This window comes from Phyllosticta citriasiana (genome assembly GCF_038021145.1).
Source record: "Phyllosticta citriasiana strain CBS 120426 chromosome Unknown IWZ02scaffold_8, whole genome shotgun sequence".
Taxonomy (NCBI): domain Eukaryota; kingdom Fungi; phylum Ascomycota; class Dothideomycetes; order Botryosphaeriales; family Phyllostictaceae; genus Phyllosticta; species Phyllosticta citriasiana.
The window spans coordinates 922,638-943,475 of record NW_027117285.1 but is presented as its reverse complement, the minus strand read 5'-3'; the positions used below and the strand labels follow the sequence as shown (position 1 = coordinate 943,475).

The 20,838-nt window shown below is 54.3% G+C and overlaps 5 protein-coding genes across 5 annotated transcripts; 3 read left to right on the top strand and 2 right to left on the bottom strand.

Moving 5' to 3' along the window:
• The first annotated feature begins 116 nt into the window (after positions 1 to 116).
• Positions 117 to 5,439, top strand: IWZ02DRAFT_500201 (uncharacterized protein). Its single transcript, XM_066770253.1, has 5 exons — positions 117 to 352; positions 401 to 1,615; positions 1,672 to 1,744; positions 1,817 to 3,011; positions 3,074 to 5,439. Exons 1-5 carry the CDS (start codon positions 152 to 154, stop codon positions 5,043 to 5,045), a joined length of 4,656 nt encoding a protein of 1,551 aa, XP_066621767.1. The 5' UTR covers positions 117 to 151; the 3' UTR covers positions 5,046 to 5,439.
• A 675-nt stretch (positions 5,440 to 6,114) lies between these two features.
• Positions 6,115 to 9,480, bottom strand: IWZ02DRAFT_379613 (WD40-repeat-containing domain protein; the record flags this gene model as incomplete). The annotated part of the gene is made up of 3 exons (XM_066765049.1): positions 6,115 to 6,255; positions 6,305 to 9,082; positions 9,175 to 9,480. 3 exons carry the CDS (start codon positions 9,478 to 9,480, stop codon positions 6,115 to 6,117), a joined length of 3,225 nt encoding a protein of 1,074 aa, XP_066621766.1.
• A 2,692-nt stretch (positions 9,481 to 12,172) lies between these two features.
• IWZ02DRAFT_454502 (uncharacterized protein) lies at positions 12,173 to 12,679 on the top strand. The gene is made up of 2 exons (XM_066767726.1): positions 12,173 to 12,377; positions 12,432 to 12,679. The coding sequence occupies exons 1-2, from the start codon at positions 12,228 to 12,230 to the stop codon at positions 12,543 to 12,545; spliced, it is 264 nt and encodes an 87-aa protein (XP_066621765.1). The 5' UTR covers positions 12,173 to 12,227; the 3' UTR covers positions 12,546 to 12,679.
• IWZ02DRAFT_454500 (HORMA domain-containing protein) lies at positions 12,680 to 15,853 on the top strand. Its single transcript, XM_066767725.1, has 9 exons — positions 12,680 to 13,003; positions 13,051 to 13,073; positions 13,124 to 13,307; positions 13,361 to 14,203; positions 14,254 to 14,526; positions 14,573 to 14,798; positions 14,848 to 15,026; positions 15,081 to 15,174; positions 15,280 to 15,853. The coding sequence occupies exons 1-9, from the start codon at positions 12,827 to 12,829 to the stop codon at positions 15,561 to 15,563; spliced, it is 2,283 nt and encodes a 760-aa protein (XP_066621764.1). The 5' UTR covers positions 12,680 to 12,826; the 3' UTR covers positions 15,564 to 15,853.
• Positions 15,854 to 16,211: 358 nt separating this feature from the next.
• IWZ02DRAFT_470242 (actin-like protein ARP8) lies at positions 16,212 to 20,727 on the bottom strand (the record flags this gene model as incomplete). The annotated part of the gene is made up of 6 exons (XM_066768783.1): positions 16,212 to 17,311; positions 17,374 to 17,621; positions 17,935 to 18,668; positions 18,723 to 19,983; positions 20,528 to 20,591; positions 20,685 to 20,727. 6 exons carry the CDS (start codon positions 20,725 to 20,727, stop codon positions 16,212 to 16,214), a joined length of 3,450 nt encoding a protein of 1,149 aa, XP_066621763.1.
• Between the last annotated feature and the right edge of the window lie 111 nt (positions 20,728 to 20,838).

The following is a 20,838-nucleotide window of genomic DNA, read 5'->3' as shown; positions in this document are numbered from 1 at the left end:
CTTGTTTGGTCGAACCCCCGATCGACTGGTCTGAGCTCGGCCCGACTTCTCCGCGACCACGTGCAGACGCGTCCACCCGAAGACGCGCCCCCGCAACACCTTTCGGCTTCCTATCACACACCAACTCACGGCATTTCTGCAAAACCATCCCATGTCTCGCTTCGACGACTGGCTGGCGCCTGAACTAGAACATGAAATCTCCGAGGGCCTAGAATGGCGAAACGAGAATACCGAGTCCAAGAACAAAGTCCGGCACTCGCAAGTCCTCGAACAAATGTACAGAGATGACGGAAGCAATCTACGCTTCGCCTACGCGACAAGCAGCCCCGAAGCCAAAGTCCACGTGTTCCAAGTCAGACTCAACAAGACGATTTGAAAGCCTCAGAACTGACTCGAGTAGCTCCTCCAAGACCACCACAATCCCGATCAAGAATTCGTCGATGCTCTCGTCTCCGATACCCACACCTCAATCAAAGTCCGATTTTCCTCGTCGTTCATTCGAAACTTTCGCAAAGAATCTCCCGACGTACTCAAGAGGCTCCAAGGCGCAGTGTTTGTGCTGAAAGAGGTCGAAATCGTTGTGGCATATGTCGGTGCCATGGGGCAAGATAAAGTGTACCTCCTTATCACCGACGCACAATATGGTGGCCCCAGTGGACTACCCATGATCGGACGGCCAAGCCCAATTCATGAAAGGTCCAAGATAGAGCATCTTCTTAGCAAGCTGAACGAAGATTCCGCCGACGTGGATGATGATGACTCCGCCGACGAAAACATGGAAAGCCAGAGTGGTCGGAAATCTCCTCTCAGCAGCCAGAACCCTGACGAAGACGATTCTGCCATAGCAGACACCCAATTCGGTACACAGATGATAACCAGTGCAATACGGCCGAAGAAGAACCCAACTATGGACACGTCCAGACTCAGTCAAAGCACTGCGGTACCTGTAAATGGAAACCCTCTTGATGTTCTGCAAAAGACGCTCTCGCGTCACCAATCTGACAATTCCGCGGAAACCGCAAAACGAAACGGAACGGGCGCTCAAGCTTCTACAATCACAAAGATCAAAGTGGAACAAGCTGATCCAGTGCCACCTCGAGATCTAGAGGCAACGGACGAAAACGCCAATGCGTGCTCGCGCAAGAATGGTGTCAATGGTCTCGATGCCGTCCCCCCGATTTCGACTGTTGAGCTGCAAAGTCAATTGCGAAACATGAGAGAAAGCACGCCAGTTGCGAGAAGCTCAATTCCGCGGCACGGGATGCACGATCAGCTTTCTAGCCCAGCGTCATCTTTCCGAGATGCACTACTAGTCGACGCTGCGAAAAATCTCCAAGAAGTCCCGCAGTCATCAATGAGGGAAGCAGATGACGCGCCAACTTCCTTCCAAGCACCTTTGCCCGAGAACCAGTTGAACACACAAACCAGCTTATCAAGTTCCAACAACTTTGATGTACATAACGGGTTGGATCGCACGCTTTGTACAGATGGCTCCCAAATGGCGAATCCGAGTCTTCCAAGCTCAACGAGCGGCCCAGCCCAAAGCAGCGGGAGCAACGCACAAGGCTCAAACTTGAAAGCCTCCAGGTCAATCGCGAGCTCTGGTCCGTGGCAGGTGAGCGAACGACGTGTGAATATCTCTGGTTTTGGAGATCGCTGACTCAAAAACAGGGTACGTCTCGGATCTCACGAGCAGTGGGCCGGATCCCAGAGGACCAGGAACTTATTCTGGACAATAATCAGTGTAAGCAACCTTTTAAATTTTTTTCTTTTTCTTTCCAGACTTTTCCTCAGCGTTAACGCGACCTCCAAGCAGCCTGGCTGCCTCCACCTGCTGGTACGGCATTTCTGAAAGCGAGTTTGCCAGAACATGTTCTCAGTTGGTTCAGCAATCAAACTGAGGAAGCTGAAAAAGAGCCCAAGACACAGCAAATATCAACTGGAAATTCTACCGGAGTCGAAGCCTGCAATTCTCAAGCTCCATCTGCCCAGACAGTAGACGACAAGGACGGAGGAGCTGGAAACGAAGACGAGCCTAGCGATTCGGAGCCTGCGCCTAGTGGCCAGACGGTTACATGGAGCTCATCACCAGTGCGGTCTGTCGCGCGCTTAGCAGACCGCGAAATACCACCAAGTAGCGTCGCTGAACAACAGTTCTCAGAGCGATCAGTCATGCCTGCAGCTAACTGTGATGAACTTCGAGTGGACAGCAGCGCCGAAAAACGACCGCTCCAGCGTACGTCTGAGGTGATGATCACGAATGGCAGCCAAAGGCAGCCTCGCTCTCAACATGTGGAAAGTGCCCATGATAGAGACAGCGCCGACGTGCGGTCATCACCTCCTTCAGCTGGAGCTGAATGTATACACGAGGAAAATGCAAAGAGTGATTTGGGAATGACAGCACTAAAGTCTCCACCATTCCATCAAAGTCCATTCCACCAAAAAACTTTAGGGCCCACAATGTCCAGCGCTGCAACACTACTTCAGCACAATGATGTCTCGCGAGTGGAGGAGACATCTTACAAAGAAAACGAACACTACGTAAGTGACAGGAGACGAGATCGCAACTTCATGAGCGCCCACCTGGCGTCATCTTCGCACCCACCGCCTCGACTTGAGCAAAAAGTAAGCGCCAGCAAAAAGGGACTCCGCTTTGATGGAGTAGCCGAATCTCAACCTTCCTCAGACAATGATGATGTTCTAATACAGCGACAAATCCAGAACGAGATAGAGAGTCGTGTGTCACAGCAGAACAGAAGGGACACGAGGCGACTGAACGATGAACGTCAAAGGTCCATCCCTGGCGATGTTGAGAAAAGAACATCATCAAAGAGAAAAGGGCACTCAAGTTCTCCCGAGAAGCCATCAAGCAAGAGGCGATCGTACGCCTTCAGTCAAGAGAGTCCTGTCTCTCAAGATCCTCGAGAGAATCTGCAGCATCAGAGACGAGAGTTCCATTCCAAACAAAAGAAAGCGGCGCAGTCAGAACAGACAAGCGACAAAGACCTCGTGTAAGACTTCCAGAAGATTCACTCGACAGCCTTTCACATCCACTGACCAAACATCACCGCAGTCTCGTCAACTTGTCTCGATCCGACGCGGATGGCGCCCACGGCGACCACAACACCACAGCCGCGAAGAAAGAGAGCGGACTTGAAGCTCCGAGCAGCATAAACCAACACAAGGGCTTACAGCCAACTCAACCATCACGTCCAGAAATGTCTCGACCACTCGACCAAGCGAACCTTGAGGACGCTTATGATGTGTTTACTCAGTTCAAAAGTGCATATCCCGAGTACAGCGGTGACCGCAAACACTTTGAGGGCCTTTGTCACATGCTTGACTGGCTCCGGTCCGACGAAGGCAAGGGCTTCCCTCAGTCTGTGTGGGATGACTTTGTCATGAGGCAGAAGAATGAGTACAGGTCTTACTTCGAAAGATGCGCAGACGGTGGACAGGACGCGTTGCCGTACTGGAGGTTCTACCTTGAAGAGATTTACGATGTCAGGCACACTAAAGCGATCCTCAACAAGTTGACTTTAGCCCAGGTGCTCGAGCGCTCAGACTATCAGACGAGCAACCCGCAGACCAGACAGCGAAGCTGCTCCCCGGTGGTTGAGCAGCAACTTCGAAGCGATGTTTTCGGAGCGCCCGCAACTGGCTATCGCGAAAGATCGCCCGTACCCAGACCTTCCATCAATCCGACTGCAGCGCAGCAAGCTTCACCGGGCCAGAAAGACTCTGTGGCCGAAGAAAGACGGAATAGCTTTGCACACGGAGGGCCCGTCAGTGATCATCGCGAAAGGTCGCCCTTCTCTCATCACTCTGCCAGTCCAACATTCACATATCACGGTTCTCCGGGTAGGAGAGAGTCCTTGTCCGTCCGCGCAAGAATGTCTGGACACAATCGGGGCTTTCGCGGTGACAGCTACCGACCGTTGCCTAGGCGCCCCGAAGGGAAGAAGGCACTAGAGCAAAGTTCGCCAACGCAGTCATCACAGCCTTCCGCACCACCGATGGCCTCGTCTTTACCTCAACCCCCCCGAAACACCGCCAGACTCCCCGCTCCCGGCCCATCAAAGCCGTCCGTTGCGCTCGACAATACGAACGCAGAATCTGTCTCTTCTTTCAGTGTGGAATCAAGCAAGGCACCAACACCCGCAGCCACAAAAGTTGACGGGTCTGTTGACACTACTTCAGCCGGCGCTCAACCCAAAAATCTCATTCGTCGCGGCGGCGGCGGCGGCGGCGGAGGAAGAGGAAGCCGTCGAGGACGAGGCGGTTTCAGCCGTCCAATTCCTTTTGGCGCTGCCGCAAACGAGTCGACCATACAAACCTTTTCTGGTGCTAGCGGAGTGTTCGACATCACCCCACCGACAGTCCCAGCTACCGCGAAATCCGAACCAACCCTGATCGACCTGACAAGCTCACCCTCGAAGAATCCCGCCGGTCGTGGTAGCGGTAGCGGAGGAGAACGCGATAGGGGAGGCTTCGCCGACGGCCGCGGACGAGCAGAAACCGCAGGAAACGGTGGAAGCCGTGGCGATGACCATGCTAGAAGCGTCTTTGGTCACAAGATTGCCGACGTTGAGGCTGCCGTCAAAGCCAAGGCCGATGCCACCATCGCAGGACTCAGAGGCAGTCATCAGTCCAGACCAGCCGCAGCTGCCCCAACCACCACCACCAACACTCCTCGCGCGACCACCAACAACAGCGCTTCTACCATTACCAAGCCCGCCACCACCAGCACTCCTACCCTCACCAAACCTACAGACACGAATACACCCATCGCCAAGACCGCAACTACCCCAGCGACGGCGCCCTCTCGCTATCCCGCTCCGCCGCCGCCGCTGAAGGACACGATGACGCCTACGACGACGACGCCGACGACGAAGAAAAGGAAAAAGAAGAGGGGCGGTATTTTCCCGGAGATGGCGCAGTGGAAGGAGAGGGTCAACGAGCATCGACGCAATCAGTCGTCTGGCTCGGGTGGTGGTGGCCGTGGTGCGGGAACGCCGGCTACTGGCGGTAGTCCTGTGCTGTGAGGAGGTCCGTGGATAAGGAAGAGGGAGAGGGTGCGGAGTCTGTCGTGGTGCGCTCGTGGTGCGCTCGTGGTGATGTGGAGAAGGATGAGTTGCACAAGAGGACGAGGAAGAGGAAGAGACAAAGAGGGATGGAGAGATGGATTGCTCGTTGACGGGAGGGTGCATTCATACATACATACGTTGCTGCTGGGTTGCTACTGTGAGCTTGAGGTTTAGACAGAGCGGTGGATGAAGGGGATTATTGCACAATCGGTGGAAAGACGGATGGATGGAGACGGACAGCATGTACTTGCTGTCATGGAGGTGGCTTGCTTGCTCGGTACAGAGATAGATGTTCAGCTAAGACAGCGGCAGACGTTCATGAATGACAGCAGTCAGACAGCCATTTTCACCAGTATATCCATCTTTGGGCTGTGGATGAAAGACGTGATGCAAGTCGTGATGTAAACGAGGGACCGCCGCCCAGCGACCGTGATGTGCATCTTGGAAGCATCCGTCACTACACGGCCAGTCCTTAACAACATGTGCTTCGCCACCACCACTGCACTGATTCAAAGGCACCATCCACAAAGGCAAGCTTTCAGGACGACCCAAAGCAAAATGCAACGCAATGTATTCATCAAGTCTTTAGTTGAGCCCATGCGGGCGGAGAAAGCAGAGAAACACCAACGGATCAATGTAATCCGTACCACGCCAGATGCTCCCGAAGAGCTGCTCGTCAAGTACGTCGACTACTTTGACAGTAATTCGGTTACTCCGATGACAAGAAAAACGAGTTCACGCTGCCTGCCTGCTTGCCCGCCGGCGATAGAGCAGCCGGAAGACGCAACAGCGAGAAAAACAAGAGGTTGAAAAGCCCAAGGGGAGGCTGAACATAAGCATGTTGGGTATAAAGGGCGTTGCCCAAAAACTTGAAAGAGAAAAGCAAAACACTGTCAAGACGACGCCGCAGAAAGCGTATAGCGGAAGATGAAGCCTTTTAGAGCTCGTCCCATGGAAAAGAAAAGTCGACCAATTGTTTCCCAGAACGCCGTCATGTCAGTCCTCGCGAGTACAGCGAGCCCTAAAGTCACAAGTGATTAGCCTCGGCCGGCACAATCTCTGGCGTGTCATCTACGTCTTCGATCTCTCGTCCACGCTGATCGACCACAATGCGGCGTCCAAGTTGCTCCTCGAGGAAGCCGTCTCGGCAAGCACCAAAGTCGAGGACCTGTATGACAATTAGTTTCATTTCGGGTTCGAAAAGGAGCAGCACAAACCTCAATGTACGTCATGCTGTTTCTCTGGACCGCAGCGACGCAGCGTCGTTGGTCGAACTTGACCTGCCAGACACCACTAAGGTCGGTCAAAAGGTCCTTGATGCACTCGCCCGTCTTGACGTTCCACATTTTGAGCGTACGGTCGCTGCCGCTGATGACCTTTTGCGAATCGTGCTGGAAGCAGGTGATGGCGCCCGTGTGAGCGGTGAGCGTCGCTTTGCATTGGCCATTCTCGGGGTCCCAAATTCGAAGGGTAGAGTCGGCGGCTGCAGATACAAGGCGCTCATGCGAAAGGTCTAAAAGACCGACGAGAGAGGAGTGTCCTTCGAGGTTGAAAAGACAAGCACCGGTATCGAGGGACCATACTTTGACCAGATTGTCCATTGAGCCCGAGATGCATCGGTTGCGCTCATGGTCAAGGACTACACTATAGACCTTTTGAGAATGACCATTGAGCCGGTGCAGAACTTCACCCGTGGATATCTTCCAGACACGCACGGTGGTGTCGTACGAGCCGCTGACAAGCGTGTCTCCGTGAGCGGCGATTGCGCGAACAGAATGATGGTGTCCGCTGAGGGCGCGAATGAAGTATGGATTTTCCCTGTCATTGGCCGGTGTCCCGATCTGGACGACCGAAGGGTCATCAAAGCTGGGAAGCTTCCAGACGCGCAATGTCGAATCCCGTGAGCCAGTGATTATCAGAGGACGTTCCGGCATCACAATGGGCTTTCCGTCGGCATCTTTGCCAATTTCGGCCGGCTGGAGAATCACAAGGCACCTAACAGTTGAGGTGTGACCCTGGAAGACTTGAAGACACCTGCCTCGCTCAATGTCCCACACCCGTACAGAACGATCCGTGGATCCAGATACGAGTGTGTTGCCCCAGTACTGCAATGCCCAGACACCTCCCTCATGACCAACCAGCCTGTTTCGCAACACGCCCGTCTTCGTATCGTAGACATTAATGTTGGTGTCATCGCTGCCGGTGAGGATCTTGTCCGTGTCGAATTGCAAGCAAGTGACAACGTGCCGTTGATGCGCTCGAAAAGCAATGTGCTTTGGCTTGGCTTGAATGTCCATCCAGGATTTTCGAATCAGGTGGTGGCGCTGGTAGAGCGATTTGAACAAGTGGAGCTGTCGTAGGTCAGGCAGGCCAATATTGGGTTGTGGAATCGCCGCGGCTGCAAGGCTAGCGTAGGTGCTTGGTCCCGTAGAGTGCAGCGCTCCCAGAGCTTGAGCATTACCACTAGAGGGCGAGGCAGCAGGGCCTTTTCGCCTCTGCCTTTTGCTGCTGCTAGCGTATTTTGTTGTAGCCTTGCGCTTCCCCCGCGTGGAACCAGCAGCAGCAAGTGGGGCTGTCAGCGGCGACGACGCCTCGCTGTCGGAAATGGTTGCCGAAGATCCGCTGAGGTCCTTCTCATGGGAATCTTGCCCAAATTGCCAGCCCCAGCCCTCCTTGATCGCGCGCTCCAACTCGCCCTCCGGAAGCTGGTAACCATCCTTGTCCAGAAGACTTTTCCAGGCTCTCTCGTCTCTGTTGATGACGTCCCTCCACTTTCTCGATACTTGCGCGGCCCGGCACATGCTTTGTGCGTCTAAGTGGGAAGTGATGTTCAAGCTCAACTCCATGGGAAGGTGTGCCAAAAAGTCAATCTTCAAGGCGGGATTGACCACGTTCGCAACAAAATGCAACGTCGACTTGGCGCAACGCCGGAGAAACTGGTACATGATGTAGGTTTTGAGATCGTCGGGCATGGCATCGAAAGCGTCAACCATCACGGGAATATCTCTAAAGGTGGGGGCGGGGGGCTGAGAGTCAGCAGAGAGCTTTGTGACACTCCCAGCGCCTTCGGAAGCCCGATGAGCTGGTATCAAGTCCCGAGATCTCCTGCTGACGCCTTCCTCGTCTTTTTCCCTTTCAATGTCCAGGCTCGACACATCGTTTTCGTCATCTTCTTCCTCAACACCCATCAGTCCAGGGAGAGCAGCATGCTGTGCCAAATTTGCAGCGGCGGTTATGGGAGATAGACTGGGACTTGGGAGACTCGCATCCTGGTTGGCAATGCTCTGCAGCGAGTTTGGATGTGCAATTCGGGGGCGTGTTTCGTTCTCATCTTCCACGGGCAAAATCGGCTCCAGATCTGTCTCGGCGATGGGCGGGGTTGCAGACACTCCGCTTATTTGATTGTCGATTCCCATGGCGGAGAATTGTGACCCTCCTGAAGCGGTAGACCTTCTGGCACTTGTCACGTTTCCCGTTTCTTGAGGCTCCGTAGACTGGATCTCGCCCTCGCCGTCATCTTGGGCTATTCCCTCTTCAGAAATATGCTTGAGGTTCGACAATCTCTTCTCGCCTTGGACACCCGGTACACCTGCCCTCGAACTTGGCCTCTTTGACGCCTTCCGAACCTTTTGTATCTTGGTCTGCCCTGTACTGCCAGCATCTGTATCCGGTGTGGCCGGCGCGGTAGTATCCAGGTATCGTGATGCTTGGAAAGAGCTGCTGCGAGTAAGGGAAGGAGGGTACGCTGAACCAGCGGCAAGCGTGTTAATGCTTGGACGTGGTCGTTTGCGTTGGTGGCTCGCACGCTCAGCAGCCTCAGCGATAGATATGGGCGATGCGGATCTCTTTTTCGGGTTCTTTGTAGGCGGGACGGTTGTATCGGAAGGAGCCTTGAACTTTGGACATCTTCTTGGAGCTTCGAGATGTGATGTGGCGTCGGCGGACTTGGTGATGGTGCCACTCGAGACGCGGAGGCCAGCTTGCTGCTTCTTGTACTAAGAATTTGTTAGCGCCAGGCCCAAGAAGCGACATGACAAGTGGTGAAGCCCTTGCATGACGCAGTCGAGGTTTCTTTTTTTGGACGCACCTCGTTAAAAGTCTGCTCGGCATCATCAGCCTCCCGGAAGCGAGCCTCGCGGCCGGCGATGTTGAAGCTGAAGTCTTTGATGGATTGAGGTGTGGGTGAGGCGGCCAAGGGGTACTGCTTGGGATCACGCTGGTGCAAGTGGCGAGGAGCGTTGAGGACCAAGGGCGGAAAAGATGTCGTAGTTGTGGTTGTAGTCGTCACGACGGTGGTCTGAGTTGCAGGGCCGTAGGAGAGCTGGCCAAGGGCCGTGTAGGGGTCCAGGACTTGAGTCTGGACGGTTTGGGAGACGTCACTTTGGTCGGACATGGTGTTTGTGGAGGAGACGGGATTCGAGGTTTTGGAGGCAGGGGCGGTCGGAGGAGCGGTGGTGTTTGTCGAGGCAAAGGAGGGATAGGTCGACTCGTCGTGTGAGGCAGCAGTGCCGCTCGCAGTGGAGGAGCGGTCCATGATGTGGGCGTGGGAGAAATCGAGGGTAGTAGCGTCGACGCGAGGGTGACACGGCGGAAGCGCGGCGAGGAGTGCTCAACCAAAGTCAGGGCCGCACGCTCGGTGATGGGCCCGCACTGATCATCGACCCGGACCTCACGAAGGAGCGTGTGCGTGTGCAGGGCGAAATGCGTGGACCAGGAGAAATGCGGCCAGCCGTCGAATGCGAATGGATGTTGTCGAGGAGCGAGCGAGAGAGGTGCAGCAAATTAAGAGGTCATGGCGCCAAAGGAAGCAACCAAGCACGCAAGCAAGCAAGCAAGCAAGCAACGTACAAAAAGCTGCAGCCGGTCAAGCACGTAAACACGGCGGATGGCGACAGGGGGCGAAGAGAGAAGAGACGAGTGTTGGGTTGGCGTCAGGTGCAAGCAAAATATGTAAGTAGACTGGAGGTAGATGGAGGAGAGGGGTCGTCGGGCTGGTCGCAGTGCCAGGCCAGGCGAAAGGCGATCGATCGGTTGGAGGCGAGCGAGAGGGCGGCAACCTGAGCTTCAACCACCCGGAGCCCCCAGTAACAACCAAGGAACGTCGGGTCCCACCTCTCTCTCTCTGCCTCCCCACCCAGGCCAGGTACCTAGATACATACTATTTGCAGCTGATATTACTTACCACTACCTACCCACTTTTGTCTGCTCTCTACCTGCTCTACACAAACATGGCCGTCGCTGCTCGCTGCCTTCGATGCTGCCAAGAGCCCATCACATGCTGTGTGCTCCGCCGGGTGCGAGGCTCAGCTAGGTCTCGTCCGGTTTTTTTCAAAAAAAAAAAAAAAAAAAAAAAAAAATAATAATAATAATGATAGGCACTGTACCTATCCTGTCGGCTCCCCGGTTGAGCGCGGCAGCTATACCCCATTCCCCCCAAAATCTACTTTTGCCTCGCAGGCAATCCTGTCCCTGCACCTCTCTTAGTCAGGAGTCGTCCGTCCCCTCTTTAGGAAAACCCAAAACAAGTGCAGACAGCTCCCGCGTCACCTGTGTCATCTGCTCCATGTTGTCCTCCGCCCACTATCACCAGGACGCTCCAAATTGGCACAAGATGACCCGATCAAAAAGCAAAAAGCACACACCTGGACCAACATACGGCTGCTGCAATGGTCTGTTACTGCACCCGTTGCAAAAGAATGTCAGCGGCCAAAAGACCAGTGTTGCAGTGCCAGCCGCGGAGACGAGTGCGTGATGGGACTGGGAGAGACTAGCCCGCCTTCGGCTTTGGCGACATGGATGACGGCTCTCCCGTGTTTACGTCAGCCGCTGTTGTCAACCTCCCGTCCCTTGTCCGACGACAAACACCAGACAACTTTGATCATGACGTCGGCCAAATATGATGACTCCTGAGAATGACGGAGAGCCTGATTCCGACGTCGCGGCTGTACCTGAGCAGCCTTACGGCGCTGGAAAACGGAGTGCCCCCAATCTAACCGTCCTGGAGTCTGTGCGCTCTCCTGGCCTCGAGTTTCCTGCAATCGCCCCTATTGCCGTCGCCTTCGGTCGGAGGATTTGTCAGTCCATACGCCCTTGGCAATTTATTCAAAATGCTGTCCCTACTCGACTGCTCTTCAGTGCATGGCAGGACCGTCTGTGGTCAAGGCCTCCCTTCACAGATCAGGCCGAATGCAAATGACCAAGCCATGTACAAGATCTAGCTCGGTGGAGGGATAGGTTTGATATTCGGCATGAGCATGCGTTGTCAACACTTCTTTTCTTTTGGCCCATCGACTGTTTGCCCGGGTCTTTCATTGATGACGATTGACGACGAACTGTTCGCTGACTTGCTTCGAAGATGATGATACTGACATATAACAAGCTTACAGATTTATGCCAACGAATAAAATGAGCTATAGCCTGTGGTCTGGAAGATGACATTCGGACATGCCTCCCAGAGGATTACGGGATGCAGCGGCGCTGCGTGCCCATCATTCTCTTGCACAAGGCAGTAGAATCACAACCAAAGGCACTTTCAGGAGGGGCAAGGGAGATGTTATGGTTGAAGGGTCCTTCTTCATTTGACCTCACACAACTCCATTTACTTCCCCCTGGGAACGATGTCGCTCCTACTGGCGCTGCGCCTCGAGTGGAAGTTGCTGCGCAGAGAAGTAGCGCCTGGGCGATGTTCTCCAGGTACATACATATGTAAGGTAGGTAATGTCAGGTACCCAGCTCCTCCTCACTTGATCCCTTCATCTCGGCTTCTCGGCTTCTCGAATCTGTGGCAATTTGTTGAGCAGTCAGAGAACACCACTCGAATCATCGCTCTTCAAACATTTTCTACCACCATCAAAATGGAACATCCACTGGAAAGCAACAGCATCAATTTCACTCGCTGCAATAATCGTTTCCGGGCGCGCCAGGCCTACTCACGAAATGAATCCTTTTGACGAAGAGACCCGCCGAAGATGGATACAACGTGCGTCAGACGTTTTCCAGCCTGTTGGCGATTGCGCCGTCATTTGGTCCATGACAATCACGCTTTAATTCTTCATCATCCTTATCGTTGGGGCCTTGGCCAAGGACACGGGGTACGATCGACGACGCTTGTATAGGATCATTCTCCAAGGCATAAATTCCATGGCAGTCGCCTCGGTCGTGATGTTCGTTCTTTCATTTGCTTGGAACGAAGTTGCGACGGGCCAGGGGAATTGTCCGTGGAGATGCAACTGGATTTCGTACGCCACCTTTATCCCTCCTCCACACCATCAGGTTCACATTGATCGAGCAGTAAGTCTGCCAAACTCCATCATACACCAAGCTGCTAATCACAAAGAATGCTAGCAATCGACGGAAAAGTCCCCACCAAGGATGAATCATCCAGAGCATTCAGAGCAGTCAAAAAAAAAAAAAAAAAAAAAAAGAAAAAACTTGGTGCGGAATCGATTCGGAGTTTGAATGTAGGAAGAATGGTCAATCAGCAGAGGAAGTTGGATATGGGGAGGCAGATGGCTGTCTCATTTTGGCGGGGTTGAGGTCTGGTGGTCGGTGGGTGGGTGGGCTTGGTTGCTCTTTCCTCCGGCGTCGTGCCTTCCTTCACAACCTCGACACCACCCACACAGCATTTTCAGCGAACAGAACCTCGCCTCACCCGTCCACTCCTCTCTCTCCACCTCAACTTTGACCTCTAGAAGAATCCCTTATCCTTTCGTTGAGCGCGACGCACCACGGCCACCAAAATGCCTGCCCAAACGCGACACCGCTCAAAACAGGCTGTTGCTTCCACAAACCCGGCTTCGCAGACGAATCCCAGCAAGACCTCCGCTGTGAGATCGACGGTGCCAGCTGCTTCTACCCGTCAGCTAGTCAAACTCGCCCAGAGCACTGAGCTCGTGCAGACGTTGCTTCACACCGGGGTGAGCTTCAAATCTGCCAATGCTCTCTCTTCGCTAACTTGATTTAGATAAGCTGTGTTGCCTTTCTCAGGTCAGATTCTCAGATGGGTCTCACACAGATCCGAGGCTTACTGCTACCAGGCAAATCTTCCCTGACAAATGTTTCATGCGGCGAAAATACGAGAACCGACCAGACCACTGGAGCTACGACGACTGGGTTGCCGGGAAAAAAGGCCACGAGTCTCCGTCGGAGCGCGCTGGATCTGCCGTCTCCCTCTTAGAGCGTGGGACAGACGAAAGTGTTGACCGCCTGCTCGACTGGCTTGTAAGACTTCCAATCCCTTTCATTGGATTCAAGCTCACGGATGAAATATGCAGGAGAAAGGTGTTTTCGACGCTCTAAAGAAGCGTTACCTCGATTCTTTCCAACTCCACATTGTCGAAAACGAGAGCCGCCCCTTTGAAGTCATGGAAACATACGACTTCAAAATTCAATACATAGAGCCTACAGGTGCCGCGCTCGTCGCAATCAGAATGCCTGACAAAAAGCCCGCTAGCATCTGGAACGTGCGACTCGGCGTCACTCAAGTGATCCAGAACCTGACTTCGCTCTGTCAGACTTTTGCAGAATTACCGAGGCAAAGGTCGCTGAAGATGCAACTCACTTACAATGACACCTGCCCAAGTGACTACGAGCCCCCTGGGTTCAAGGCAGGTGCAAGCGATACAATTACATTCCCAAACGGAGAGGGATGGGCGAGGAAGACACACCCAGTGGGGGAAATGAAGACGGGGTACCACGGTCTGACTCTGAGGGTCAACCATCTGGAGCAGAGCGATCCTTCTGCGGAAGGCAGTGAAATTCCAGCCAATCTACCCTACACCGACATGAGGTCGATTTTGGAAGACGCGGATCGAGAATCTCTTGACCAAAACGCGGAGAAGTACACATCTGCTGATCGTGTGGACCGACCAAACACGATGCCTGACGTCTCGAAAGAAGCCTTGAAATCCGGCAGCCTGGGAAAAAGTCCCAAGGGAGGCCCTCGAGCCCAAACTTCCGGATATATCTCAGAGTTTGCTGATGAATCGGCGGGACCTCCTACGAATCTTAGCAAGGTGGACAGCACTCAGACCCAGAACGAGACACGGATGGGTTCATCCTCAACAATCGAACATGAATATCCGGACATCTCTGACAGGGACTACCTGAGGAATGCGGTAAGTTCTATCCACAAGCCAATATCTGGACACTGCTAATTTCCTCGAAGCTCGAAGACACTCCGATGGATGATAGCTACCCAGACACGCAGCCCATTAGGCCTAGCATCCAAGAGCATGGCTTACAAACGACCTCGGCGAAACAAGAAGTTGTCTTGCAGCTGTCAGAGGAGAAACTTTCGGCGATCATGCGTGCCAAGGAACGGGGTGAATTGTCAAGCCTCGTGAAGCGCCGCAGAAGCGGTCTCGATCTTGAAGGACTGGGCAGTGCTGATATTATCAACTGCGAGTGCGATTGGAGCGGAGAGGATCCTGAGCAAATGGTATGAAAAAATTCCTCGACTCGTGGACTGGGATTAACAAGAGCAGCTCCAATGTCAACTGTGCGAGAATTGGCAGCACTCGTATTGCTACGGATATCTGGGTCGCTCTGATAATAGGATTCCCAAGAAACGCTTTTGCTACAGCTGTCTGAAAGCCGGTGAAGATCCCAAGATGTTTTCTGTCTTGCAGGAGTTGGCACTAAAGCGATGTGGGATTCGCTACATTGAGCGCTTCGGCTTTGTTGATGTCCCAAAATTCGCACAAGGCATCGGTATGGCACTGGCCGCCATTTGGAGATGGCAGCTAATACTCATGATCAGGAATCGACAGGCAGACTGCCTCACGACTCTCGGGCTATCTTCGAGAGAGACAATACCTCATTCCAGTGTCGGGACAGAAGGATCAGTTGAAAGCAACTCACCGGATTGTTGAAAGTGGGCCCGCGTATGACACGATGATGACTGAATGTTTCGAGCCCTTCAAGCACATCGAGCATCTGGTACGTTTGAAGACTGCGGGACTGCAAGAGTGACACAACTGACATGTCTGAAAGTACGTCCCTCACAACACAGCCAGCAGCGTCTCAGCCGTCGAATCAATCCAAGCAACACGTTCGGTATCGGAGAAAACGAAGACCTTGGCTAAAGGTACGCCCACACGTCCCACAGCATGAAAGCTCCGATGTCCCACGAAGCGAGGACGCCCTTCCACATTAAACTTCCATAAAGGCATTGTCCACTCACACTCTCCAGGAGCGAGGCCCTCCCAGACCAGCGTGAAAACCCACGCTCTGCGCAAGGGCAAACAACAGGCCACGACGACTGACCCTGAGCAAGTAGCCCCCTCGATCACGCATACGCCGCGCCGAAAGCGGCGAACCCAGGAAGATTGGATCGAGGAGGTAGGCCGTCGCGTCACTCCAAAGCGTGCCTGCAAAACCAGCGTCAGCAACGGCTTCGTCAGTGCCTCCTACTCGTACCCGACCTCTCCTGGTGGTACGTCGGCGAGTGCCAATGACGATGAAATGGAGCTGTGAGGAATCGTAGCGGAATAGGCGGTTGAGGGGAGAACTCGATTCGTCGAGAGTCTTTTGCTTGGCTATGTGTCGCCTTTTGCTTCCAGATTTTGCTATCATGCGCGTCGAGAGCGTAGGTGGGTGGGAGAAGCCTTTTCGGGATGTCTCATTTGTCGCTCCATATTCGCTCGATTGCTAGGGGAAGATAATGGGCAAGGTGGAATGAGGTGATTAGCTAGCTCTTCGTGGGAAATCACAATCAAGACCCCCGTGTCATCACCGGGAACCATTCGAGGGAGACGGAGACAAAAGTCAGAGGTTGAAAGTTTCTCATAGTTTTCCGTCCGTTGCCAACCCCGACAAGACGACTGGGACGTACTTCCTCGGCCGACTATCATCCGCATCGAGTGTCTTTGTTTTGATTATGATAAAGTACAAGGAGCACCCATCCATCATCACGGCAGAGGGGCAGGCGGTTGCGGTGCTCATCAACCAGTCAACGACGACAGCCTGCGTCCCTGAGAAAAGAGCAGCCATTTCACGGCCGTCATCATGCTCACGGCATCCATCCAATCCGCAGCATCGGGGAAGCAGATGTAAATCAAAAAGGGGGGGGAAAGACGACCCGTCCATGACCGTCTCTCAGCAGTTCCCCTCCTGTGTTGCGCCTCAGACCTCATCCTCCGCCACCAATCTTGCCTTGACGTCTCTTCTCAACTCCAACTCGGTCTCGTCCAAATCGCGAACCTCGACCTCCAACGCATCGACCCTGTTGTCCTCCTCGTCATCCTTCCGCGCCACGGCCATGGCGCCGCGGTTCTGCTTCCTCTTAGGCCGGATGAAAGTGCGCTGCATGACGGGATAAAAGTACGCCGCCTTCTGCAGACCGTTGGCGGCGCCGCTCTTGTCGCTGGGGTCGTGCAACGCCAACGCGACCGTGTCGTCGTAGGGGTCCTTCGCGTTGCCCGTCTGCTGATACGTCTCGTAGGCGCGGAGACGGTCGAAGCGGAAGAAGCGCTTGCCCGTCTCCGGGTTCTCGCTGTCGTACAGGTCGGGCTCGTCGCGGGCGGGGTCGAGCACGTCGAATTTGCGCTTGATGCCGCGCACGCTGTCGGCGGCGCCGGGCAGGAAGAACTCGTAGTCGAACTCGGGCATGGGCGTGTCCTTGGTCGCGTCTGCCTCGGCTTCGGCTACTTTGCGCTGGTACTCGGCTTGCGCTTCTAGGTCCGGCTCCAGGATGCGGAACACGCCTACGTTGACGCGCTCGTCATACTTGTCGCCTTGGCTGACCGGGTTCGTCTGGAACTTGGTCACAATGTAGCTGCCGGGCTCGGGGAGGGCGTCTAGGTCGGGGAGGAGAGGGTAGCTGTCGACGAGCTTGAGGCCAGGTTTGCTTGGGTGCCGGGGAGTCTGCCACGCGCGCTTCTCTTCCGCTGTGATCTCCTCGGCGCGCAGGTTCGACGTTGTGTCGTGGCCCTTGTAGGCATCTTCTGGATATTGAATGTCGAAGCCCTTCATGATGGAGCGCAGGATGTTGATGGGCTCATTCTTCTCTTCGTCCGTCTGTATACGCCTCTTGGGCTTCCGCACGCGGTTGGTATCCCGGAACACGCCCTGGCCGCCGCCGCCCGACGCCGTGATGTATTCTGTTCGGCGCAAGAAGGTAGACCCGATTGCCGCGGTGGTCGGCTTTCCGAGGGTGGAAACGGGACGCAGAAGCAGTCTATCCCTTGGATCGACTTGATCGGGGTTCTCGGGCGCCATGATAGCTGTTCAAAATGTCAGCAATGTCGCGGTGAAGTTGCGCGTCGGCATTCCGCCTGCGACTCACCAGCGTCGTCACCGTCAAACACGCCGGGAAGACCAATGAGATCTATGGGCATTCCGAGCTCCGCATCCGCCTCAATGTTGAGCGGCTGCTCTCGCGCAAGCCTTGAAGCATACCCAGCAGATGTGTACTCTCCGCTTGCAAGGCCGGTGTTGGGTATATCGAGAAGCTTGGGGGGGATTGGCGGAGGAGGGAGCGCATTCGAGTATCGTATGCGGGCGATGTAGTCCTGGTGATAGGCGCGCGGACCGCTCGCCATATTGACGGATTGCTCGCGGAGGGTTCGAGGTGGTGAGAGTGGAGTGGTTTGGTGGCTTTTTGGTTCGAAGGGCAAGTTGAAGCTGCGGCGCGTCGGCAGCAAGGTCCGTGCGCTGCGGGCGTGCGGGCAGTTGGAGACATCCTTGTTGCAACTCTACGGCTCGCAGTGAAAAGCGAAAGCAAAACTGATTTCATGATTACAGACGCTGAGGTATCTTTGACCGCAGATCACCGCACAGCATCCGCCGAAGCTACCAAGGAAACATGCACTTGCTGATCAGCAACCTACTCCCCAGAACGTCATACTCCTTCAGGTTGATCCAGCTGTCATTGCCACTGGGACTCAGCTTGCCAAATACGCTGCCTCCCTTCCAAACCAAAACCTGGGGATCGAGGTCCCTGGGCGGAGTCCCGATCAAGATGTCCTGGCTGATGCCGGGCAATCGCTCTTTGAGCTTGGACTCCAGGAATGCCATCAACATTGGGATTTTGCTGCCTCCGCCGGTTATCATGATGCCGCCGTAAAAGTCGCGGGCCTTGCGGTCGTCTCCGCGCGCGCCGTTTTGGATGGAAGTCATTATCGCCGTGTCAAGAGGCGCAAAAGGTAGAATCCTGTCACGCGCTTCCGCAGCCTTAATCTTATCCAGAGTCGGGTGCTCAAAAATTCCGGAAGTGGCTGCACCGGGCTCTCCTCCCATGGTTGTTTCCCTCGGTGGTTGAGGAGTGCCATCTGGCCCAGGCGAGCCGGCGACTGAAGATCGGGGCGTACCTTGTTCTTCGGTGAAGCGGCCAGCAAGACCCACTGGATTGGATCGACTTGGTGTAGATGCTACTTGGGGAGGTGGTCGAGAGGGAGGCTCGGCAGCAGCTTCTCCGTTTGCCGCAGGCTGACTTTGTGCAGCTATTTGCAAGATTGCAGATTGTGCTGCAGACTGTGGGTCGTTTGGTGATCCGTCGTAGAGATCGAATGACGGTGGGATGAGCTTGCGCCGGCCCTTAAGTTTTTCGGAGTGATCGAATATTGTTGGGACGAAATAGCCCTAGCCAGAAAGTCAGATGGAAGAACGGTCAATTCCGGAGATGGATTGACTTGCCATGGGTGCGAGCATAGTCTCGTCGTACGTCTTGAAAAAATACTTTTTGGTGTCTTTACCAAATGCTCTCAAGTGGAAGTCGTAGTGCTGAACGCTTATGTCGCCTTCGTTCATTGTGCAAAACTTGTGCATGAGCTCTTCGGCGAGCAGAAAGTCATACCTCCTCCGGAGATTGATGTCCGCGTAAGGAAAGTAGTCGTGCAGCATCATCCGTATAAATGTGTCCATGACATCGAAGCCGCCGTACTTCAAGTTGACGCGCGAGTCTTCGATACACAGCCCTTCCTCGACGCAGCATATCGACGTCTTTTGTGCTCCAATATCAACAATGCAGGAGCTCGAGTATCCGGCTCCAAACGTTGCAGAAAGGCTCTCCTGCTGAAAGCACACGCGCCCAAAGCCAATGTCTCTCAACAAAATGTCGAGCATTTGGCAGACATAGCGCTTTTCATAGAGATCTGGAATGACGCAAACACATCCGTACTGAGACCAGTCTTTTTTGTGCTTGAGGCCCAGCTCGGAGATGACGGCATGCTCGATTATGAGAGCAATATCCTGGAAAAGCATTGTCTTGGTCGAGTAGTCTTGCTCGTTGAGCCATCCATGTCTAATTGGCCAGAATAATTTGTAGCGCGGATTCGATTCTTCGGGTATTCGCAGGGCAGCTTGGCCAACGAAGTAGTCCGGCGCATCTTGTAGATTTGGAGGAAGCTCTGTCCAATCGATCCGATGCGGGTCGTTGTGCTCCTTGATTATCTCGGGGGATGACCGCTTGTTGTAGTTTACCACGAGCTCCTTTGAATTTGGCAAAACGCGACGCTTATTCGCTCTCATGCGCAATTTCAGCTCGGTAGACATGGTGCTGAACTGAGAGGAGAACTCGGGCCCGAACAGTTGGTCGGGTTCTTCAGGCTCTTGGCCATCGACTTTTACGCGCTTCGGCTTGGGCTCTCCGGCTTCCTCTGCCTCATTTTGTGGCCATTTACGAGCAATCACCATTGGGACAGTCTTTGGTAAAATGTCACTGGCCAAGCCTATCCTCAGGTTCTGACTGCCAGGATGAATGACGACAATCTTCGAGCCGAATGCCTCTTGTGTTGCCACAGTCTGACCGTTCTCATCCGCATTCTCTTCCTCGGGTACTTCGACGCCCTGCGCAAGTGCGCGGTCTTTGTCGCGAGCTTGCTGGACCATGCGATTTGTAGCCTCTTCATTCTGAGTTCGGTAGGCAAGAAATTGGTCGTCCCGCTTGAGGTACTCTCTGTTCAACAAAGCCGTCAGCGAGGGTCCCAGGAAAAGTATGGATAGCAGACGAATGGCAGTAGCAAGTCGCTTTGATTTTGAGGTCAGAGGTCCTGCCACGGCAAGGCCAAAGACCCGCCAAAGATCAATTTGGGCGCATTGTGAGCAAAAGTGGTGTCGAGGGCGCAATGTTGCTCCAAGAAATGCACTCGACCAGCTCGTCGCACAGGAGTTCGAATGGTCAAATTCGAGTCCTGGCTCTTGTCGCTAACCCTACTGATTACGCAAGACCCAGAGAAATGCCATTGATTGTCTGCCAGTCCTGAGTTGAACGTAACACGGCAGTCGACCTATCTCCCAAAGCCCACCAAGCCAATTTCCGCGAATATGTTGGGGTCAAGTCCCGAGGGCGCTCGCTCGTCTGATGTGCAGGGTCTCTACCACAAAGTCGTCCCGAAGTGACTTGACCCTGAGCATCGCCTCGGGCGTCGGTCCCGGAAATCGGACGAGGCGGGGGAGGCGGTGGAGGATGAAGCGCATACTAGGGACGGGGAAATACGGACGTGTAGTAGTTCTTCTGATTGATCATGTTGACCTGCGGCCATGTTGTAAGGTCGAGGTTGTTGTCTGTCCTCTCGAGGCCTGGGACTGAGTGTCAGCGATGCACTTGCTAGAGCTTCATCATGATGAGGGCCAGCAGTGAATTTGAGAGAGACAAACCTTCCTCCCTCATGAGGGTGCGGCCAGACTTTTTGCCAACCATGATGCGCGGCTGTTCTAGGGTGGACGTTGGGAGAGGAGCGAGTTGTTATGGTCGGGAAGTCTAGGATGGACATGTGCTGTGTGTGGCACTACCGATAGTAGCGCAGCAAGG